Below are 23,693 nucleotides of genomic sequence, written 5' to 3'. Positions count from 1 at the left end.
GCGGTCAAGCTGTGTGGGCCCCACCATGATGTATGTCGAACATCAACACCGTGCATTTGATGGGTCCCCTTGAAATTATGGGATATCCCAAAAATCAGTCGTACACGGAACTCAGGTGGGCCTTACCATCTAAAATCATGTGAAGACATGCCTAAAACATATAAAAGAACTTGGTGGGGCCCACTTGAAATTTGTATGTGTTTGAAACTTGGTCTGACCCCTCATCCAAGTGGGACACACATAATGGATTGGCTGGATTTGTGAACCACATCTCGGTGGGCCTAATAAATGATTATGAATGTTTTAATGGAGGGTAACCCCTCTCAACTTTTGTATGTGGTGTGGCCCACGCAAGTCATGGATTGACTTGATTTTAAGCCCTAGCCCCACCATGTAATGGTGTATCTGACTGATGGTCTTGATGTTGGACACGCATCATGGTGGGGCCCACACAGCTCAACCTCATGGGAATTTCCCGTGACCCCGATCGCATAGAACCTTTTCCCATATATCTATATATATATATATATATATATATATATATATACGGAAACGCTCACTGCGTACATCCTTGGTACGAACTTTTTTTAGAACCCATCATACGTGATGTGGATCCAAAATCTGAACCGTTCATGTGAAGCAGCACCTCGTGAAACCCCCCGGGCCCAAGTTTTACTTTGATCTAAAACTTTGATGGGCCATGAATGATGAAAACAGTTTCCTCCCTTGATTTGCATTTCTGTTTGCTATGGCCCAGAAGAATTTTAGATCGGGGTGAAAATTATTCATATGAGGTTTCTGGTGGAAAAACCTAAAAAAAGTAGGCCTTAACCCATTGTATGCACGTGCAAGAGGTAAAGATAAGGGGAGATATATATATATATATATATATATATATATATATATATATATATATATATATATATATCTATATCTATATATATAGTAATGGTCTCCTACGCACTGTACTGCAAGGAGTTTATATGCAGCCTTCATGTAAGCCGTAGGATTAGGAGAACTGGTGGAATTCAACTTCATTGAGAGAGGGAGAATCTTAAAAAAAAAGACTCTCTTACACTCACAGAGAGAAAATTGGAATTGCAAGGGAATTTCTCGCGGAAGCCTTTCGCATGAAGATCATGCGAATGCCTTTCTGTGTGGGTCCTACTATGATGTTTGTGATAAATCCAACCCGTCCATCCGTTTTTTGAAATCATTTTAGGATATGCGACTAAGAATGAGAAGGTTCACCGTAATTTTCTTCCTTCTCATGGAGGTCAGGTTCTTTCCCCCTTATATCCACCTTCACACACATAATGATTACACATGCGACATATTCTTCACAATGATGCATTTATTATATCCACACCGTTCATCCATTTGTCGAGATCATTTTAGAGCATTATAAAAAAAATGAATCATATCGAAAGCTCAAATGGACCACACCAAAAATAGCAACGAGGATAATGATTTTCACCATTAAAAAATTCATAGGGTCCACCATAACATTTATTTTCCATCCAATATGTTAATAAGGTCACAAATACATATATAAAGAAGAAAAACAAATTTCATATTGATCCGAAACTTCTGTGACCCCAAAATATTAAGCCTTGTAAAATTAAGGTATAATCTAAAATATTCATATTAGGTTTTAGATGTAAGACTCCACTAGGTGGGCCACACGTGATCAACGGTTTAGATTTAGTTGTTGGATTATTTCAAGTGATTCAGTGGGGCCCACTATAGTTGTGATCATTACATATAGGTTTGGGGCGGAACACTTGAATTGTGGTCCCTATACATGGTTATTAAGCTGGATATGAAAACCTGTGATGTGGAGACTTCATAGGAGAGAAGTGTGATGGTAAGCTTCCATTTTTCCTACCAATATATGTCTTGGTCCTCTCACCCTCACAAGAGAGAAAACCATAGTCCCATTGAAAGTTCTCTTAAGAGTTTAAGGTGCAGAAGACTAAGTGTAACACCCCACATCTTTAGTACATGGGTGTTACTAATATAATGATAAGCCTAGATTCAAACCAAAACTAAGACAAGGGTAGACCTATGTTTCAAAACTACCCATCAACGCCTAAGACATGACACCAGAGTCTCCTAGAAGGGCCAGGACTCTTTTTGGACCGTTAACACTCAAACTCAGAGCGATCTGGCCCTTAGATTCGTTGGAAAACTCTAAATAATGCTCAAATCACAACTTAGGGACCACCCAAGCGCTAGATCCTCCTGATCAACGACCAGATGCCCTAGATAGAACTCCTTAAGGGAGTGAACGACGTAGATCTCGAGATCTCATCATAGTGGGACCCACGCTGAAGTGAATGTGCACCACACTTGGTGCATGCGCCGCGCACCGGATCGCTGGGGCGGTCCAGTAAAGGCTAACCTGACACACAAGAGGAAAAGTAGAAATTCTTCCACTCTTTCCACCCTGCACTCGTCCAAATAGACGGACGATCGTCCGAACTGCATGGAGGCCCACCTTGGGCTCCATCAGAAGAATTAGAGCCATCCATCTTGACCAGACAGTAGATCCGGCCAGACCCATGCCCTCCGAAATGCCCCATGCCTACGTGCATGTGTGCGTACAATAGGCAGTCATAGATGGACAACTACACCTTTCGAAATCGAGCCGTTGTGGAGTCCTCCACGTAAGCAATTTGCGTCAACAGCTCTCCCTCGATCCCAGCCGTCCTTCGGGGTAGAAATTCGCGCTCTACATCCATTGCCAAAAATGGGCAGGCAACTGTCTGTAGGAACAAACGGCGTGGGAGACATTCCTCTTTTGAGAAATTCCAGTTGGCTTGATCCAAGCCTTCTGCCAGGCCACGTGGAGCAATCTCCACCACTTCCTTTAGGGCTACAACTGTTCTCTCGTTAGAGATGTCCCGTCTCGCGAGAAAATCAAATGAGGTGGAAAATTTCGCCGAGTGTGAGCAAACGGCAATGGTGGGTGGAAAAAATGAGCCCCACCGTGATCAAGGGTCCCATCTGATCCATTCAAATGGACCAAATCACGGAAATACACCGTGAACAAAAATCGACCATCATCGGCCACATCATCTTCCACGTTAAGCCAAAAACCCACCATCATGATGTGGGCCCCACTGGAGGTAAAAACCTACATTTCCTGTGGGCCATAGTAGTAGGAACCCATCCCCAGTGATGGATGAATTCCATGCATGCAAAAATCCGTGAAAACGCATGCAATCGGCCAGTGAATCATGGTTGTTGGATGGGCCATTCACACATGCCTCAACCCTATAAAGTTAGGTCATTTGTCTCGGGATTCTCACCTCGAGTTCGTTGAGAGAGAGAGATAGAGAGAGAGTGAGAGAGATAGAAAGAGAGAGGCTTGAGGAGAGCGAACTCAGTGCCACACTAAGTCGACCTGGTCTGTATGGGTTGAGTCGAACCAGTGCAGCCCAGTTTAGCCATTATAGGAGGAAGAGAAGGAGAGGTTCAAGAAAGGGAAGGAAAGAGAGGAAGTAGGAGAGAGCAAAAGAGAGGGAGAGAGAGGTGGAGTGTGGACTCGGTGCCGCACCGTACCAACCTGGACTATTTTAGCTTGGGCCGAGTTGGGTCAATGCAGACCAGAAGCACTACCATTACAACAACTGTGTTATTGCTGGTCCGTCCCAACGAGCTTGAGATTCAAGTAAGGCCAAGCGCCCCATCTCCGTTAGCTAAATATTCAATGAAAACAGATGACGATCCAGGGTCCTAATCATTTAAGGTGGACCACTGATCATTAGTTCCCATTTCATCAGATGGTTAGGATCATTTGAGAGACGTCCATCAGTTTCACTAGATCAATATCACGTGAAACCAAAAAATGATGAGAACCGAAGGGAACAATGAGAATGGAAACGCCCACCATTGAAACATCCCCGACCCACCGTGATGTTCATATGTCATCCAGCATGTTCATAAGGCGATGTCTTGGGCCGATCTAGACTTCTAATAGAAGCTTTGGATAGAGCTAGACGTTTAGCTGAGATGTGGGCCGAGCAGTGGACGTGCTGGGCCAGCTCAGATCCAACTCAATGAGCTGTGAGGAGCATTGCAATGGTGGGTGTTGTTGCCATCTTATGATATGCAGAAGAGGCTGGTGTAACTAAGCTCATTTCTGGTCGTCCATTGGCTGGGTCCCAGCCACCAAGCTGTGCTGGAAAGTGGGTCGAAATCAACCCACGTTCTAGGCTGAAATCAGTCCAAAAGGTAGGCTGAGACCAGGCCTTCAGTTGGGCCGTGACCAGGACTAAAAACAACCTTTAGCTGGGCCATGAAACTGGCCTTCAGTTGGTGCGTGAAGTGGGCCGAAATCAGCCCACGTTCTGGGCCGAAACCAGCCTTAGTATTGGGCTGAGATCAACCGAGTTCCAGCCAAAAGAGTGGGCCGAGATCAGCCCAAGTTTGGGCCATGGTGTGGGCCGAGGGCAGTCTCTGACTTGGGCCATATGCTGGGTTGAAATTAGCCTTGGAATTGGGCCGAAATCAATCCCAGAAATGGGCTGAAATAAGCCCAAATCCAAGCCGAAAATCAGGCCAAACGGCACCATGGGCCTGTGCTAAGCGAGCCACACAATGGGCCTAGACTAGGCCTAACCTTATTGGGGCCACACAAATGGGCCAGCCCAGTCGGCCAGCCTTATTGGGGCCGCACAAATGGGCCAGCCCAGTCAGCCCAGCTCACTGGGGTCGCACAATAGGGCTAGGCCGATAGCCTATATCTATTTCGGCCAAACAGATGGGCTTAACGGGCATGGGAGGTTGATCCAACCCTTTGAAAATGAGATTTGCGGTGGTTTTGCTGGGCCAGCCAACCTTGGTCACCACTAACGATACTGAAGAATGGGCTTTGATGGTATAACGCAGACTGGACCAAACCAGGCCCAGTTCGGGCCTTGATTGTTGGGCTAGGGCCCTTACAAACTTACTCACTTGCTATGGCTTAAATAGACTAGTGGTCTTGAGAGCAATATCTAATACAAACTCTCGGGTTAGAAATAATTCTAGGTAATCAATCATATAGTGTTGGACCGTTAGTTAACCGCAGAAATTCGAATCAAGGAAGGAGCTACGAACCGTCAGGTGATGACTTTTCCCCTTGAGCTTTCCATCTCTAAGTTAGTCTAAACATAGTATTCATCTAAATTATAGTCACTAATTTAATTCTCTGATTATCGGTGTTAAATTATCAAATTTTATTAGTGGTCCTATCTTGATCTATGATTGATAAACCATGTCCATGTGAAATAAGTGTTACATGCTACATTCACATACTAATTGATAATTCATAAATATTGTTCATATGCAATGATCATTGATTTCCATGTTTTAGCATTATAATACTTGATAGTTCGTACTTTAGTTTCATGATGCCATGTTATAAATTCTACTACCATTATATAAATTTATGCACCTTTACATGTTAGTAGATTGTTGAAAGTCGCCATAGAATTTAATTCACAGCATTACACGTGGAAAATTTCATTATTGCATATGAGCCACACTTAGGATACAACTAGATAGATTATGTGAGAAATGGGACCCTCGACGTAGAGTTATTTTTGATCGACCACTTGTGGAGAGGTCCTATTAAATATCCTAAGGTGGAAATCCTCACGAGTCGGGGATGGTGGTCATGGGATACTATGCCCGAGCTGTCGGCCTACACTGGGTGACGAGCCCCCCGTAGTGACCATTAAGTTTCTCAAACCGGCTGATTGTAACTAGAATAATAATGGTTTGGCTAATCATGCATTCATAGCATATTAGCGATGACGGGTGGTTAATTCTGAATGCTGTAGCATGTGCCCTCAGGTTCATTGGGGTATCGTTTCACTAGCTCCCAGATCACCGACTATCAACCTATTTGATGACTTGGCACCATGTTGTACGAGATATGCTACGCTGGTGATTAGGTCTATACATAGGTGATGAGCCCAAGTCCGACTGGATGAGCATCCCCAGGTCGATGTGCATTCATACATCCATACATTTTAATAAGATTGCATCCTATCTGTTTTAGAATGTTTCATTGCTTTTTCTTTAAACTATGTTTACTAAGGCGGCTTGTGTAATCTTGAGGAGAATTCACACTGAGCTAGCCACTCATTCATCGAATATCCAATTGTACAGAGTATGCAGGTGTAGATGGAGATGATGGTACCACCAACCCTGAGGGCACGATGACGGAACCTGAAGACGGATATTATGAAGATGAGCTGTAGCAAGAAGCGGCTGAATATTTTGGGCTTAACCAGTAGATACAGTATTTCTTTATAGCTATTTGGCACTTTGAAACCTATGAATTTTGTACTTAAGGCTCCCAGCTGAGTGGGCCAAATATTCGGATTATATGATGTTATCCTTGCTTGCTTATGCTATCACACTCTGATTTTCGTATTTCGCTAGTTATCTAATTTATTAACACTTGAGTTTCTGGAACGAGTCTCGTACTCAAGTTCTGGAAACTGGGGCATTACAAGTTGGTATCAAAGCAGAGAGTGAGATAGCCAGGCTATGGGATCAATATACAAGATTTATAAGGAAATAACTTAAGTGAAACTTAGGAAATTCCCCTTAGGAAGTAGTTAGAATCAACAAACCTAGAAACAAAACACTTAGGCTCCCCTAGATGTTAGTAGAGTAAACACTTAAAGCTGCAAAGAAATCCCTAGTACCTAGGAGGAATTTAAAACATGAATTGGAATCCTAGGTTCCCATTAGAGATTTTCTAAATGATGCTAAGGCTAGAAATAAACTTATAATCCGTTAGAAAATATTAGGTTATTCTTTTGAATCTAGAAACATAAACCTCAATCCCCTTGAAATACTACTAGGGGTATTGATTAGACTAGGAACTTGATTCGTGTATCGTCTAAGGGCAAATGCTTGCCATAACGTATGCGGCAAGCCGGGTGACGGATATCTAACCCTTGTGTTGCGTCATTAATTGACTAAGATTGCTTTTCCCTATTGCCTAAACCATGAAAATTCTGACCTCACAGGGAGCCATGCCACTCGTGTTACGATCACAGCAGGCCCATACAATCGATATACATCCCCTTCCGCCACTAGAGCGCCAGCGAGAGCGCAGCCCCGTATATACACTAGGCCTTCCACCTGGAGTGGCAAATCTAGATATAGGATCTGAAGCCGTGGGGGAATCTCCTTCCCCCCAGGTGTAACGCCCTGAAATTCGGGGGTCGAGCATAACCCAGCTCCCGAGTTCCAAAACATCACTTATGCAACATATTTAATGATGAATGTATGTTGACTGTATTAGTGCATAAAACATGGAATAGATTAAGCCAAAACACAGATATGATTCAGGGACAAGTGAATAAAGCAAGCGGAAGACTTATAGTAAAATGTGTACAAGTGTAAATCCCTAAATGACATATACAATCCAGATCGTGTAAAAGTGTTGTGTAACAAAATTTTGAGTATCAAATTACATCATTTCAGTCCCCAAAAATAATCCCATAGATCCCACGCAACAGACCGAGGCTCGCTAGAACCCGTCTGAAAACTGCATATAGGAGAAGGCAGCCTCGTCGTCATCCAGCTCCCGTTCTGCCTCAGACGTCGCATCCACATCTGCAACATCTGCAACTAAGACAGTCCGGTGGGTGTGTAACACCGCCTCTAAACGTGGGAGTGAGTGATCAACTCAGTGGAACAATAAGGCACTGGTTAATATGTTATCAGTTCAATCAAACAGTAATGATAAAGCAGGATAAGTAATTAAATCCTAAGTACTCTTGTTAATGCAAGCATGAATGCAATATGATGCGTGCCCTCACGCGTACACCCTCAGCGTCTTCATCTTACGTTACGCATGACATCGCCTCAAAGTGCGCCACATCTACAAAGCACATGCAAATGCGGTGCATGGATATGATTACCAAGTTGTTATTAGTCCATTTCACACAACAGGATTGGGAAGCTAAGATACCTTCCTCATATCACCATCCAAACAGTGATCCATACTAGGGTCGTCAATCCTAGATATCTCATACGATCATATAGTTGAGGTCGTAGCAAAGGGCTCGTCACCAATCAATGCACGCCTTTCATGCCCTTACTACCACAGATCGGCTCGTCACCTCCTTGCGGTATCCAGGTATGCTCGAGGTCACTACAAAGGGCTCGTCACCAATCAATGTAGGCCGACAGCACGAATATAGTGTCCCATACCACCATAATCGGCTCACGAGTTTAGTTGCTCACTGGTCACTACGGGGAGGCTCGTCACCCCAGCATAGGCCGACAGCTCGACCACGGTGTCCCATACCACCATGTCCGGCTCATGAGTCTTAGCGGATCAGGTACCATGGTTATTAGGATTTCACTGGTAAGTTCGGTACCCTAGATTCAAGCAGTAGCGTCCATACATGGTTAACATACATCGGACAATCGGGTTACTTGACGAACTCGACTAGCACGAGCGCACGTCGAATTGAGCGACATAGAGTGCGCAAACACTCCGCGTGGCCAAACCACTGCCGACAACTCTAATACGACTCGGGTTCGTCTAATACGTCTTACGTGGCGAAAGCAATCTCAACCACCATTCATAGGGTCAATTACCGATTTTCTGGACTAAGGCATAGTCCCAAACACCTTACACTACTACAGATATTCATATGGAATGTAAAACAGTAATGGATCAACAACTCAAATCATGGTACATACACATCTGAAGAATATCAACTTAACATAAGTGTAAGCATAGGAAATGCTTGCATGTAAATAACTTGAAAGGTAACTGCATAAAGGAAAACATGCGCATCCATAGGAGTATTGAGAATCACTTCTCAACGCCCGCATTTAGTGTAATCAGTTACACTTTAGATCATTCATGCATTTCTACAAACACTTAGCATACATGGAACAACATACATGACGTATGTTGAAATACATGCACTTAGACAATTCCTTTTTCCAAGGAGTTGTCGTACATGCATCTAGCATACATACATGACAAATAATCATGGCAAACATAAGTGCATATTTTATACGTATACGGTACTTTATAAATACACTTAGAATACGCAAATCTCAATATAGCACATGCATATCAGGAAAGCAATGTAAACACGACATTTGGCATGTGAAATCTCATCCATAACAAGAATAAACCACTAACTGGGATTGAAAGCCTTGAAAACCATAACCTATACTCTCAAAGTCCGCACCTTAAGCGAAGAAAGAACCACTGAACTGATTTAGACGAGTAGTCTTTGTCAACGGCGCTAGAAAACCCTCAAACAAAGATGAAAATGAGATACAACAACACCAAGTCTAATCTAAGCTCTAACACAGGTTAGGGTTAGGTTAACTTACCCCAAAAGAACTCAGAATCGTCAGAGGAACGATTCAAAGTAAAGGTTCAAAGGTGAAGAAGAACAAGGAAGAATCAAGATGATTCACCAACCAATCTCTCTCACTAACTCTCTCTTTTCCACTCTCTTTCTAAGCTAGGGTTAGAGAAAATTCGTATGGAAATGAGAGCTAGGGTTTAAGGACTATATATAGGCCTTAAAATGATGGAAATAACCCCAGGGTCAAGGTATACTTAGGTTATAACCAAAGCACGCCTTTCTCGATCCAACGAAGCACTTCTGGTGGGCCTATAACCACGAAAGGTCGGACTTAAGCTCACTGACCATGGATCTAGGTCAGGCTGAGTTTTCGTACCGACCGGCTCTTCAGATCAGCCGTGGCGGACCACACTCAATTCAACGGTTACGGAAACTCGATCAGGTCCACAAGCACTAGGATATGCCTGGGCCAACCATCCTGATCAGAGGGTGAAATTGGGTCAGAATCTAACGGTCAGAATGCTTAAAATCGTCGCGCAAGCGACACGACTCAGATTTCAATAAAAGCTTAATAAATTTCAACCGTTCTCACACTCTTCACTCCGAGCTCAACCAAATCGACCCAGAACATCACATGGACTTGATTTTCGAGGTGAAAGTCAAGCCCAACTCGGTGACCGTAACAGCCTAAGATCATCGCCATCGGACTTTCGACGTTCGGTCCAGGTCCGATCCAGATCTTCCAAAAATTCTCCAGAACAACTGGATTTAGCGATGGATCCCAGATTTCAGAGTAACGTAGCGCTCACTAATCTACACGTTTAGAGCCATGCAGATACAATTTAAAGTGATTGATGCGAATTTCACAAGCAATCGAGTAAAGCGCTAATTACCCCAAAAACAATTACTTAAGGAAAGATTAGCACAAGAAAATCCAAGGTCGTTACACAGGTTATCCCGTCAGGATTTCCTTTGTAATACTTCGAACAGAGGACGCCTACTGCTGAGGCATCGCGAACGCGTAGACAGGGTCGTAGCTTTTGCAGCCTTTGGGCAGATGGCTGTAGCCATGCAGCAGTAGCAGGATACATTCATGCGGCAGCAACAGGACATGCGTGCACTTATGATGGAGACCCTACAAAATAGGGATCATAGGGAGACATCACGAGACAGAGATGGCAGGGGTGCAGACATTTTCGAATGGTTCCAAAGGCTCCAACCATCGACGTTCGAAGGGGCACCCGATCCAGTACAGGCAGAACACTGGCTAACAAGGATTACCAAGATGATGAGGCCACTGGAATGTTTTGACACTCAGATGGTGAATTTGGCCACATACATGTTAGAGGACAAAGTAAAAAACTGGTGGCAAAGCTTACAGCGGGGAGTTCTAGCCACATATGCATGGACATGGGTAGGGTTCAAGATGAAGTTCCTGGAGAAGTACTTCCTTTGGTCATGCAGGAATGAGAAGATAGCCCAATTTTTAAAAATGGAACAGGGCAGTATGACCGTTGCCCAGTATGAGGCCCCATTTGATGAGCTCTCTCGATTTGTGCCCAAGGCCTTGGAGGATACGGAGTACAAACTACAGAAGTTCAAGGAGGGGCTTAGGCCAGGAATTCAGTCACGACTATGCACCTGGGATTTTGGGGACTTCGCGAAGATGGTGGATAAGGCCATGAGGGTTGAGAAAGACTTTGAGTGCACCATGAGGACTTGCCCCCTAGCTAGGGACACCCTAGCCAAGCTTAGACAGGTGTCTCCTGCCCCACCAGCACTAGAGAGGAGAGTTAGAGTCATACCTATAGGCGCTCCACCCATGCCTCCCAGAAGGAACTGCGATTACTGCCACAGAGGTGGGCACCATACGCGGAACTACTTCAAGAGAATGAGGGATGAGGGCATCTCACCACCAGCGAATCGCCCCCAACCGAACCCGGCAACAGCCAGAGCGGCACCTAGGCCGTAACCTCCTAGATCGTGACCTCCAGTTCAGCAGAGGATCCCCCCCGCTCGCATGTTTGCATTAGCTGCTACTGAGGCTGAGGAAGACCCTCACCAGACGATCCATGGTATAGCTCACATCAATGGTGCCCCTGTACTCCTCTTATTTGATTCTGGTGCAACTTTATCTTTCATGGATTTTACTATTGTAATCAGACTAAAATTAAACACAACCCGAATGTATGCCCCCTTAGTCGTAGCATCCCCCATGGGTAAATTCATCAAAACAGACAAATTATGCAAAACTTGTCCCCTAACACTCTCAAACCACGAAGTGGTTATGGACCTAATCATTATGCCTATAAAATGATTCGACGTCATCCTCGGTATGGATTGACTTTCTCAAGTCCGGGCAATGATGGACTGCCGCATCAAAACAGTCACTATAATCGTCCCTGGGCAGGCCTCCTTTACAGTAAAGGGAAGAAATAGGCACAGTAAGTTCGAAAGCTTGTAAGCCCTAGACGAACCAGAATCAGTCGAGTCCACCATTAGCCCAATCCCAGTAGTGCGAGATTTCCTCGAGGTATTTCAAGAGATACCAGGGCTTCCCCTAAGACGAGTAGTAGATTTCTGCATAGATCTCAAACCAGGGACTGCTCCCATATCATTTCCTCCGTTTCGCATCGCCCTTGTAAAATGGAAGAACTAAGGAGACAAATAGACGAGTTGTTGACCTAAGGCTTCATCCGCCCCAATGTTTCTCTGTGGGGAGCACCCATTCTTTTCATGAAAAAAGATGGGTTGATGCGTCTCTGTATAGATTATAAGAGACTGAACGAGGTGGCGATAAAGAATAGATACCCATTGCCGCATATCGAAGACCTGTTTGACCAGCTCAAGGGTGCCAGGTACTTCTCCAAGATTGACTTGCGATCGGGGTATCACTAGCTGAGAATCAGGGATGAGGATGTCCCTAAGACAACATTCAGGACTCGCTATGGGCAGTACGAGTTCTTGGTAATGTCCTTTGGACTCACAAATGCTCCGACAATATTCATGGACCTAACGAATCGGGTTTTCATGCCATACCTGGACCAGTTCGTAATCGTGTTCATCGACGACATCTTGGTTTATTCCAAAAGCCAAGAGAAGCATGAACAACACCTGTGCATGGTCCTAAGTACTCTGAAGAAAAATCACCTGTATGCTAAGCTGTCCAAATGTGAGTTTTGGGAATAAGAAGTGAAATTTTTGGGGCACATAGTGAATGTGGAAGGCATAGCGGTCGACCTACTAAAGTGGAAGCAGTATCCAAGTGGGAACAGCCTACCATGGTCACTGAGGTTTGAAGCTTCTTGGGCATGGCAGGGTACAATAGGCATTTCATCAAGGAATTCTCGAGGATCGCGCGACCGCTTACTCAACTGACAAAAAAGAACGCTCGATTCACCTGGGACGAGAATACGGAAGCAGCCTTCTAGGAGCTGAAGATGAGACTAACTCTGCACCAGTGCTCACTCTTCCACAAGAAGGGGAGAAATTTGTGGTGTATAGCGACGCTTCGAAGTTGGGTCTAGGATGCGTACTGATGCAAAACGACTAGGTGATCACTTATGTTTCTCGACAGTTAAAGAAATACGAGGAAAATTACCCAACGCATGATCTAGAATTGGCAACAGTGGTCTGTGCTTTAAAAATATGGAGGCATTATCTCTATGGGGAGGAGTTCTAGTTATTCTGTGACCACAAGAGCCTGAAATATATATATTCACGCAGAAGGACTTGAATGTGTGCCAGCGTCGGTGGATGGAGACACTCAAGGACTTCCACTTTGACATATCTTACCATCCTGGTAAGGCAAACTCTGTGGCTGATGCTCTGAGTCAGAAGAAGAAGCACGAGTTGATAGCCACCTTGATGATCAAGGAATGAGAGACGATGGAGTTCATTCAGGACCTCGATATCCAGCTTACTCTCGACGAGCCGGATGTTTACGTGGCTCTTTTGATTGTGGAGTTGATTCTGGTTCGCCACGTAATTTCTGCCCAAGACCAGGACAAGTGGCTTATCAAGATGAAAGAGAGGTGTACGAGCGAGGAGATGCCCGATTGGAGGATTGGTGGTGATGGCGGTCTTCGATATTAGGGGCGAGTACGTCTACCCGACAATGCAGATTTGAGGAGAGAGGTGATGGTAGAGGTGCATCATTCTAGAATGGTCATACACCCGAGGAGTATGAAGATGTATAATAACGTAAAGAGGCAGTATTGGTGGAGCAACATGAAGAGAGACATAGAGCATTTTGTAGCAAGATGTATGGTGTGCCAGAAGATAAAGGTCGAGCATCGTAAGCCTGCGGGCCTTCTTCAGCCACTACTGCTGGCGGAATAGAAGTGGGACAGCATCTCTATGGACTTCATTATTGAACTTCCTAGGACTTAGAAGAAACACGATTCGATATGGGTCATTGTGGACAGGCTGACGAAATCTTCTCGGTTCCTTCCCATTCGTACAGCAGATTCAACTGATGATCTGGCAAGGCTGTACGTTCGTGAAGTCATTCGATCTTATGGGGCTCCCCGAGAAATCATATCAGATCAAGACTCTCGGTTCACATCCACTTTTTAGAGAAGACTGCATGAAGAACTCGACACGGAACTCAAATTTAGCACGACCTTTCACCCCCAGACAGACAAGCAGACAGAGAGGGTAAAGAAGATCCTGGAAGATATACTGAGGGCGTGTGTCCTTGACCTCAAGGGGAACTGGGACGATCATTTGGCTCTTGCTGAATTTGCTTACAATAATAGTTTTCAGTCTAGCATAGGCGTGGCTCCTTAAAAAGCTCTTTATGGTCGCCCCCATAAAGCTCCGCAGTATTCAACAGAAGTAGGAGAAAGAAGCTTGCTAGGGCCTGAGCTCGTCCAGGTTACCACTCAGGTGATCGATGTGATTCGGAAACGACTTCGAGCCGCCCAGAGCAGGCAGAAGAGCTATGTAGATAATCACCGTCATGACTTGGAGTTTGCGACGGGCGATCGCGTATTTCTGAAGGTTTCGCCTATAAAGGGCTTGATGAGATTTAGGTAGAAGGGAAAGTTAACACCTATTTCATTGGACCTTTCAAGATCTTGGATCGCATGGGAGCTGTAGCATACCACCTTGCGCTACCTACTGCACTGGCCAATATCCACAACATCTTTCACGTATCCATGTTGAAGAAGTACACACCAGACGAGTCACACATTGTTAGTTGGGAGCAGGTTGAACTTATAAACAATGCTTCTTACACCAAGGAACCTATCCGCATCTTGGATCGCAAGGAACAGGTCCTACGAACGAAGACAATACCACTAGTCAAGGTCATTTAGTCACATCACGGAGAAGAAGAGGCCACTTAGGAGCGGAAAGCAGAGCTCAAGGAGAAATACCCTCACCTATTCAACGACACGCCTCGGGTAATTTTAAGGATGATTTTTTTTAGGGGGGTAGACTATAACACCCCACATCTTTAGTACATGGGTGTTACTAATAAACCTTGTTAATATAATGGTAAGCCTAGATTCAAACCAAAACTAAGACAAGGGTAGACCAATGTATCAAAACTACCCATCAACACCTAAGACATGACACCAGAGTCTCCTAGGAGGGCCAGGACTCTTTTTGGACCGTTAACACTCAAACTCAAAGCGATCTGATCCTCAGATTTGTTGGAAAACTCAAAATAATGCTCAAATCACAACTTGGGGACCACCCAAGCGCTGGATCGTCCTGATTAACGGCCAAATGCCCCAAATAGAACTCCTTAAGGGAGTGAACAGCGCAAATCTCGAGATCTCATCATAGTGGGACCCATGCTGAAGTGAATGTGCACCACACTTAGTGCATGTGCCGTGCACCGAATCGCTGGGGCGGTCAAATAAAGGCTGACTTGACGTGCAAGAGGAGAAGTGGAAATTCTTCCACTCTTTCCGCCCTGCACTCGTCTAAACAGACGGACGATTGTTCGGACTGCATGTAGGCCCACCTTGGGCTCCATCAGAAGAATCAGATCCATCCTTCTTGACTAAACAGTAGATTCGGCCAGACCCATGCCATCCAAAATGCCCCATGCATACGTGCATGTGTGCGTACAACAGGCAGTCACGGACGGACAACTGCACTTTCTGAAATTGAGCCGTTGTGGAATCCTCCACGTAAGTAATCCGCGTCAATAGCACTCCCTTGATCCCAGCCGTCCCTCGGGGTAGAAATTCATGCTCTACATCCACTGCCAAAAATGGGCAGGCAACTGTCTATAGGAGAAAATGGCGTGGGAGACATTCCTCTTTTGAGAAATTCCAGCTGGCTTGATCCAACCCTTCTGTCATGCCATGTGGAGCAATCTCCACCACTTCCTCTAAGGCTACAACTGTTCTCTCGTTAGAGACGTCCCATCTCACGAGAAAATCAGATGAGGCGAAAAATATCGCCGGGTGTGAGCAAACGGCAATGATGAGTGGAAAAAATGGCCCCCACCGTGATCAAGGGTCCTATCTTATCCATTTAAACTGACCAAATCATGGAAATACACCATGAACAAAAATCAACCATGATCGGCCACATCATCTTGCTCGTTGAGCAGAAAACCCACCATCATGACTTGGGCCCCACTGGAGGTACAAACCTGCTTTTCCTATGGGCCATAGCACAAGAACCCATCCCCAGTGATGGATGAATTTTCTACATGCAAAAATCTGAGAAAATGCATGCAATCGACCGGCGAATCATGGCCGTTGGATGGGCCGTTCACACGTGCCTCGACCCTATAAAGTCAGGTCGTTTGTCTCGGGATTCTCACCTCGAGTTCATTGAGAGAGAGAGATAGATAGAGAGAGAGTGAGAGAGATAGAAAGAGAGAGGCTTGAGGAGAGCAAACTCGGTGCCACACTGAGTCGACCCAGTCTGTAGGGGTTGAGTCGAACCAGTGCAGCCCAGTTTAGCCATAGTAGGAGGAAGAGAAGGAGACGTTCAAGAAAGGGAAAGAAAGAGAGAAAGTAGGAGAGATCCAAAGAGAGGGAGAGAGAGGCGGAGTGTGGACTCGGTGCCGCACTGCACCAACCCGAACTGTTTTAGCTCGGGCCAAGTTGGGTCAGTGCAGACCAGAAGCACTACCATTACAATAACTGTGTTATTGTTGGTCTGTCCCAACGAGCTTGAGATTCAAGTAAGGTGGAGCGCCCCATCTCCGTTGGCTAAATATTCAATGAAAATAGATGACGATCCCGGGTCCTAATCATTTAAGGTGGACCACTGATCGTCAGTTCCCATTTCATTAGATGGCTAGGATCATCTGAGAGACGTCCATCAGTTTCACCAGATCAATATCACGTGAAACCAAAAAATGATGAGAACCAAAGGGAACAATGGGAATGAAAACACCTGCCATTAAAACGTCCCCGGCCCACTGTGATGTTCATATGTCATCCAGCCCGTTCATAAGGCAATGTCCTGGGCTGATCTAGACTTCCAACAGAAGCTCTGGACCGAGCCAGATGTTCAGCTGAGATGTGGGCCAAGCAGTAGACGTGCTGGGCCAGCTCAGATCCAACTCAATGAGCTGTGAGGAGCATTACAACAGTGGGCATTGTTGCCATCTTCTGATATGTAGAAGAGGCTAGTGTGACCAAGCTCATTTCTGGTCATCCATTGGCTAGGTCCAAGCCACCAAGCTGTGCTGGAAAGTGGGCCGAAATCAGCCCATGTTCTAGGCTGAAATTAGTCCAAAAGGTGGGCTAAAACCAGGCCCTCAGTTGGGCCGTGACCAGGACTAAAAATGACCTTTAGCTGGGCCATGAAACCGGCCTTCAGTTGGTGTGTGAAGTGGGCTGAAATCAGCCCACATTCTGGGCCGAAACCGGCCTCAAAACTGGGCTGAGATCAAACCGAGTTCCAGCCAAAAGGGTGGGCCGAGATTAGCCCAAGTTTGGGCCATGGTGTGGGCCGAGGGCAGTCTCTGACTTGGGCCATATGCTGGGCTGAAATCAGTCCCAGAAACGGGCTGAAATCAGCCTAAATCCAAGCTGAAAATCAGGCCAAACCGCACCATGGGACTGTGTTAAGCCAACCACACAATGGGCCTGGACTAGGCCCAACCTTATTAGGGCCGCACAGATGGGCTAGCCCAGTCTGCCCAGCCTTATTTGGGCCGCACAGATGAGCTAGCCCAGTCAACCCAGCCCATTGGGGCCGATAATAGGGCCAGGCCGATAGACCAGATCTATTTGGGCCAAACAGATGGGCCCATTGGCCATGGGAGGTTGATCCAACCCCTATGGAAATGAGATTTACGGTGGTTTTGTTGGGCCAGCCAGCCAACCTTGGCCACCACTAACGATACTGAAGAATGGGTTTGATGGTATAACGCAGACTAGGCCAAACTAGGCCCAGTTCAGGCCTTGATTGTTAGGCCAAATCTGGCCCAATTCACATGCTATAGGGCCCTTACAAACTTACTCACTTGCTATGGCTCAAACAGACTAGTGGTCTTGAGAGCACTATCTAATACAAACTCTTGGGTTGGAAATAATTCTAGGTAACCAATCATACGATGTTGGACCGTTAGTTAACTGCAGAAATTCGAATCAAGGAAGGAGCTATGAACCACCAGGTGATGACTTTTCCCCTTGGAATTTTCATCTCTAAGTTAGTCCAAACATAGTATCCATCTAAATTATAGTCGTTAGTTTAAGACTCTGATTATCGGTGTTAAATTATCAAATTATATTAGCGGTATCTTGATCTATGATTGATAAACCATGTCCACATGAAATAAGTGTTACATGCTAGGTTCACATACTAATTGATAATTCATAAATATTGTTCATATGCAATGATCATTGATTTTCATGTTTTCGCATCATAATACTTGATAGTTCGTACTTTAGTTTCATGATGCCACGTTAAAAATTCTACTACCATTATATAATTTTATACACCTTTACATGTTAGTAGATTGTTGTGAGTCACCATAGAATTCAATTCACAGCATTACACGTGGAAAATTCCACTATTGCATGTGAGCCACACTTGGGATGCAACTAGACAGATTAAGTGAGAAATGGGACCCTCGTTTTAGAGTTATTTTTGATCGACCACTTGTGGAGAGGTCCTATTAAACATCCTAAGGTGAAAAACCTCACGTATCGGGGATGGTGGTAATGGGAAACTATGCCTGAGCTATTGTCATATACTGGGTGATGAGCCCCCCATAGTGACCATTGAATTTCTTAAATTGGCTGATTGTAACTGGAATAATAATTGTTTAGCTAATCATGCATTCATAGTATATTGGCGATGATGGGTGGTTAATTCTAATGCTGTAGCACGTGCCCTCAGGTTCATTGGGGTATCGTTTCGTTAGCTCCCAGACCATCGACTATCGACCTATTTTGATAACTTGGCACCATGCTGTACGAGATATGCTACGCTGGTGACCAGTTTTATGCATGGGTGACAAGCCCAAGTCCAACTGGATGAGTATTCCCAAGTCGATGTACATTCATACATCTATGCATTTTAATAAGATTGCATCTTATCTGTTTTGGAATGTTTCATTGCTTTTTCTTTAAACTATTTTTTTTATGGCAACATAGTGTAATCTTGAGGGGAATTCACTTTGAGCTGGCCACTCATTCATCGAATATCCAACCATACAGAGTATGCAGGTGTAGATGGAGATGATGGGAGCACCGGCCTTGAGGGCGCGATGATGGAACCTGAAGACGGATATTATGAAGATGAGCCGCAGTAGGAAGCGGCTAAATATTTTGGGCTTAACCAGTAGATACAGTATTTCTTTGTAGCATTTTGGTACTTTGAAACTTATGAATTTTGTAATTAAGGCCCCCAGCTGAGTGGGCCAAATATTCGGATTATATAATGCTATCATTGCTTGCTTATGCTATCACACTCTAATTTTGGTATTTCGATAGTTATTTGATTTATTAACACTCGGGTTTCTGGAATGAGTCTTGTACTCTGGTTTTGGAAACCGGGGCGTTATACTAAGATACCTTCTTGGTGAAAACACATTAACATGAATGTGTTTCCAATCTGGTACTACTTTAAGATTTTAGTGTAGAATATCCATTATTAATGCATAGAGATGATCAAGTTATTTTGCAATTTTCAATATTACAGTTGGTATCAGAGCCAACTATGTATCCATTTTGGTGCATTTGTTTTTATTATTATTATTTATTGAAGGGTGACCTAGAATTCAAATTTTTCTGAGACCCCTTTTTAGGCTCTTTGCTTGGTTGAATCTAGAAGTTAGATTTGAGATTTTGCATTCAAGGCTACCGTGGCCATGATCAGAACCCACCATATTTGCCATAGTCTGCAGATTGTGCACATACATTATTTGTTGGTCATTGTCAGTGGTTGTTGAGGGAGAGGTAAAAACCCCATTGTCGACTACCATTATGATGTTATACAAGGATCCGAATGGTTATGGAGATCGATGGAAGAGATAAATGTAAGTGTCTTAGTTTCTCAATTAGTGTGATTTATGAGTCTTAGAGTCAGGAGAGCCCCAAAGAAAAATCAAGTATGAAGACTCAAGGATTGAAGGTGTCTAATTCACGATAAGGTAGGAAAATGACAAAGACCTCGTCAAAACCTATATAAAAACCCACTAAACAAAACCCTCTATCTAGCCCATACCTTCTAGGAAAAACTATCTTAAAGAATGCTAGTTAGTTGAGTGGGTAGAAGTCTGTGTAAAACGAAATATCTCAAAATAGATAGTTTCGATGGCATCAAAGTCCCATCGAACTACCTTCGATGTCATCAAAGATAGCTCCATGGCATCGAGCTCAGAGCCTAAATAGTCCAACAACAAAATGTCTAAATTTTGAATTTTCTCAAAGATATCAAAGCCACTTTGATAACATCGAAGGGATCTTTGATGGCATTGAATAGGAAGCTTAAACTATCAAGTAACTTCAAGCTAAAATCCTAAAAATTTTCAATGACATAAAAGTATATTCGATGATATCAAAGGTTTGCTCGATGGCATCGAACTCAACCTCAAAATTGTCCAACGACCTCAGGTAAAAAATTCTGATTTTCTCGATAGCAAAAATCAAGCCTTTAATAGCATTGAAGGACCTCTTCGATGACATCAAAGGTCACTCAATGACATTGAACTTAGGTATATAAATTGTCCAGCAATATTCAAAGTATAATTTAGAATTTCTCGATGACATCGAAGGTCGTTCGATGACATCGAAGGGACACTTCAATGTCATCGAAGACCACTCGATGATATGGAAATTGACAGATTTCTACCCGTTTTTTGACCATTGTAAATTCTCTTCACATATATGAAAGAGGAGTTTCTTAGCAATTTGGTGAGTAATAGAGAAAACTTTGTGTGAGTAAATACCCATAGTTATTACCCATCTTCTCAAAGCTCTCTTTCCTTATGGAATTCATCATTTAATACATGTCTTAAAGACATTCATTGAAGCATTCAAAGCTTGGATTGAACAATAAATTCCAACATTCATTAATGCTCTAGCAACCACACTTATTGACAAATCTTTATGCTATCTTGCATTGAATACTCAACCATGGGAATCCTTAACTAGTTCATAAAGACTTATCAATATCAAGTTAGGATTCACCAAATCCTTGACCCAAAACCCTCAGTATCTTCAACAGAACAACATCATACGGTTGTTATACAAGGGAGCAAGGGAGCTGAAGATCCTTAAGGGGGTGTTTAGTGCATGGGATTACATGGGTTTAAGTGGGATGGAATTAGGAAAATGCAATAATTACATAGTGTCAGGGATTGTCGTTTAATCCCGTGGCTTAGCGTCTGGAATGGGAACGAATTGGCAAATCATCCTACCACTACCGGTCGGTGCTCTACGGGCCCCACCATGATGTATGTGTTTCATCCATGTTGTCCACCCATTCTTCTAGATCATTTTATGGTAAGAGCCCAAAAATGAGTTTGATCCAAATCTCAAGTGGACCACACAGTGTTGATTGAACGACCACCATTAAAAACTTTTTGGGGGCCTCAAAAGTTTTGGATCAAGCTGATATATATTTTTTCCCTTCATCCAAGTCTTTATGACCTTATCAACCGGTTAGATGTCAAATAACCATTACAGTTGGCCTTAGGAGGTTTTTAATGGTGGAATTCAATCACTACTGTTTTCCCATGGTGTGGTCCACCTGAGTTTTATGTCTACCACATTTCTAGGATCAAGCCTTTCTAGGATCAAGCCCTAAAGTTATATTTCAAAATGGATGGACGACGTGGATAAAACACATACATCATGGTGGGGTCCACTTAATACCGACTAAAGTAGGAATACGAAAATCTCTTGCCCAGGCGCGAATTTGAAGAAGAGGCTTCAAAACCTAGTCCCAAACAGGATGTTGCAATGATCCATGGGATATTAAAACCCACTCCCACCTAATCCCCTTTAAACCCATGTGTCAAACACACCCTAACGATTTAAGAAGATCTTCATCAAGATGCTTAATGGGACTCATCCACTTTTAGGTAAGAAAGTATTTTTGAGTCTATAGTGTCTATAAACCACTCCTTGTATAGGATTAGGTTTTAGAGTTTGAACTACCAAATTCGACAAGTCCTTGTGTAGGCCTCCGAAGGGAGAATACATTTTTGTTGTCCTTGTGTAAGACTTCTTAAGTTTTTGTGTAGGACTTAGTAAGACCTTGTATGAGACTTAGTGAGACCTTGTGTAGGCCATTGACATATGAAAAATGTAGACCTTGTATAGGTTGTGAAGGTTTATAGTGAACCTGATTTAAAATCATCTGAATAGTGAAATCCATCACACTCTAGGAGAGAGTGGGTTAGCCGGGATTGTAGTAGGCACGTAGCCGAACCACTATACATTTTTTGCATTATAGTGAATGATTTAAATGTCTATTTGTTATGTTTTGCTGAATAATATACTTGATTTATTTTCTATAACAAACATGTTTGACAAAATGCTTGAATGATGATTTCACCAAGTAGACTTTGTTTATGCACTTCTTCTTATTTGTATTCCTTTACATATGTATTTAGAAGTAAGTGTATATTAATTATTTAGTTAAATTTTAAAAAGTTCTATTCACCCCCCTCTAGGACATTAGTCATATCTTCAAGCATCGCTTGTAGCAGTAAAGCCGCAATTCCAATCATTAGACTGTTGCCATTACCTGCCATGGCCTCTCGTTGCGTTAGTCATAACTCGATTTTGTGATCTGAAACCTAATCACAGCCATGGATCGTGGTGCCGATTCATCAGTTAAGTGATTTAAAAAACTCCATTTCAGATTATGCCACTACCAGCAACAATGGGTAACAACGGTGAAACCACCGCCCATCTTATTCTTCTTATTCCAACATCACCGACCACCATTAATGGCAAAACCCATCTCCCATATGGTGCCAATAAAGATTTATAAAATAGTTACATCCATGGCCAAGAGATCATTGCTGAGAAATTGACCTGTAAGAGCAGGGTTACGTCTCTTAATTTGTTCTCTATTTTCGGTGGCTACAATGGCAGCGATATGGCTTGCCATTATTGCTTATGGCCGAAATCATCATCGTTGTTGTCTTCTTCCCCTTCCTCATCAGATCTTCTTTTTCCTATACCCATCTCAATAACAACAATGGCTTTCACAACCATGGTTTCCATTGAAGATCATTCTTCAATCGCCGATTCTTGATTTTGAGGAATGGTAGTTTGGTTTTAGGGAGGCGACAGAGCAATGACATGTACATATTGAAGAGAGAAGGCAGGGGTGGTGGTGGCGGCCTTGAAGGAGGCATCGTGGCTAGGTTTTCGATTGTCGATACTTTCCCTTTTAGGCATTTGTGTGTGCATGACAGAATATTGTATTTATATTAGGGCCTATGGTGTTGTGAGTGGACCTGGACAGGCCCGTTTGGCCTGGCATTATGCCCGTTTCCAACTCGATCAGGGCCTGCTTTTTGGGCCTGCTCATGGGCTTGTCTATTGGAGTGATGAGCCTGTCTATTGGATCCAGTGCTTGGATTTTTCATTGGGCCAGTTTTCCATGTAATCCAAGGTAATTGTTAGGCCTCCATGTATGTTTGTGAATAGGCCATGTTTTGGGCCCTTTTTTTATCAAATCTTTCGGCCCATTTTGAGGCTTGTTTTCACACCCTATTTGTTGCTAGTAAGGGTCGAACCTTTGGGATAATGTTGTATTGTCTCTTTGGATATTTTGAAGCCTATTTTAGAATCTTGGGCCCAAATGTCCTTAATTGATTATCATAACCATTGAAACAATTATACTTGGGCCATTTTAATACAAATAAAACCAAAATAAATTTATTGATGG

At 43.7% G+C, this 23,693-nt stretch overlaps 1 protein-coding gene across 1 annotated transcript; it reads left to right on the top strand.

The window, feature by feature from the left end:
- Nucleotides 1-10,446: 10,446 nt before the first annotated feature.
- Nucleotides 10,447-11,325, top strand: LOC131234658 (uncharacterized). Its single transcript, XM_058231580.1, has one exon. It carries the CDS (start codon nucleotides 10,447-10,449, stop codon nucleotides 11,323-11,325), a length of 879 nt encoding a protein of 292 aa, XP_058087563.1.
- The last annotated feature ends 12,368 nt before the right edge of the window (nucleotides 11,326-23,693 follow it).

The sequence above is a fragment of the Magnolia sinica genome, chromosome 19 (genome assembly GCF_029962835.1).
Source record: "Magnolia sinica isolate HGM2019 chromosome 19, MsV1, whole genome shotgun sequence".
Lineage (NCBI taxonomy): Eukaryota > Viridiplantae > Streptophyta > Magnoliopsida > Magnoliales > Magnoliaceae > Magnolia > Magnolia sinica.
The sequence above is the reverse complement of the archived record's forward strand: the minus strand, read 5'-3'. Positions and strand labels throughout refer to the sequence as shown.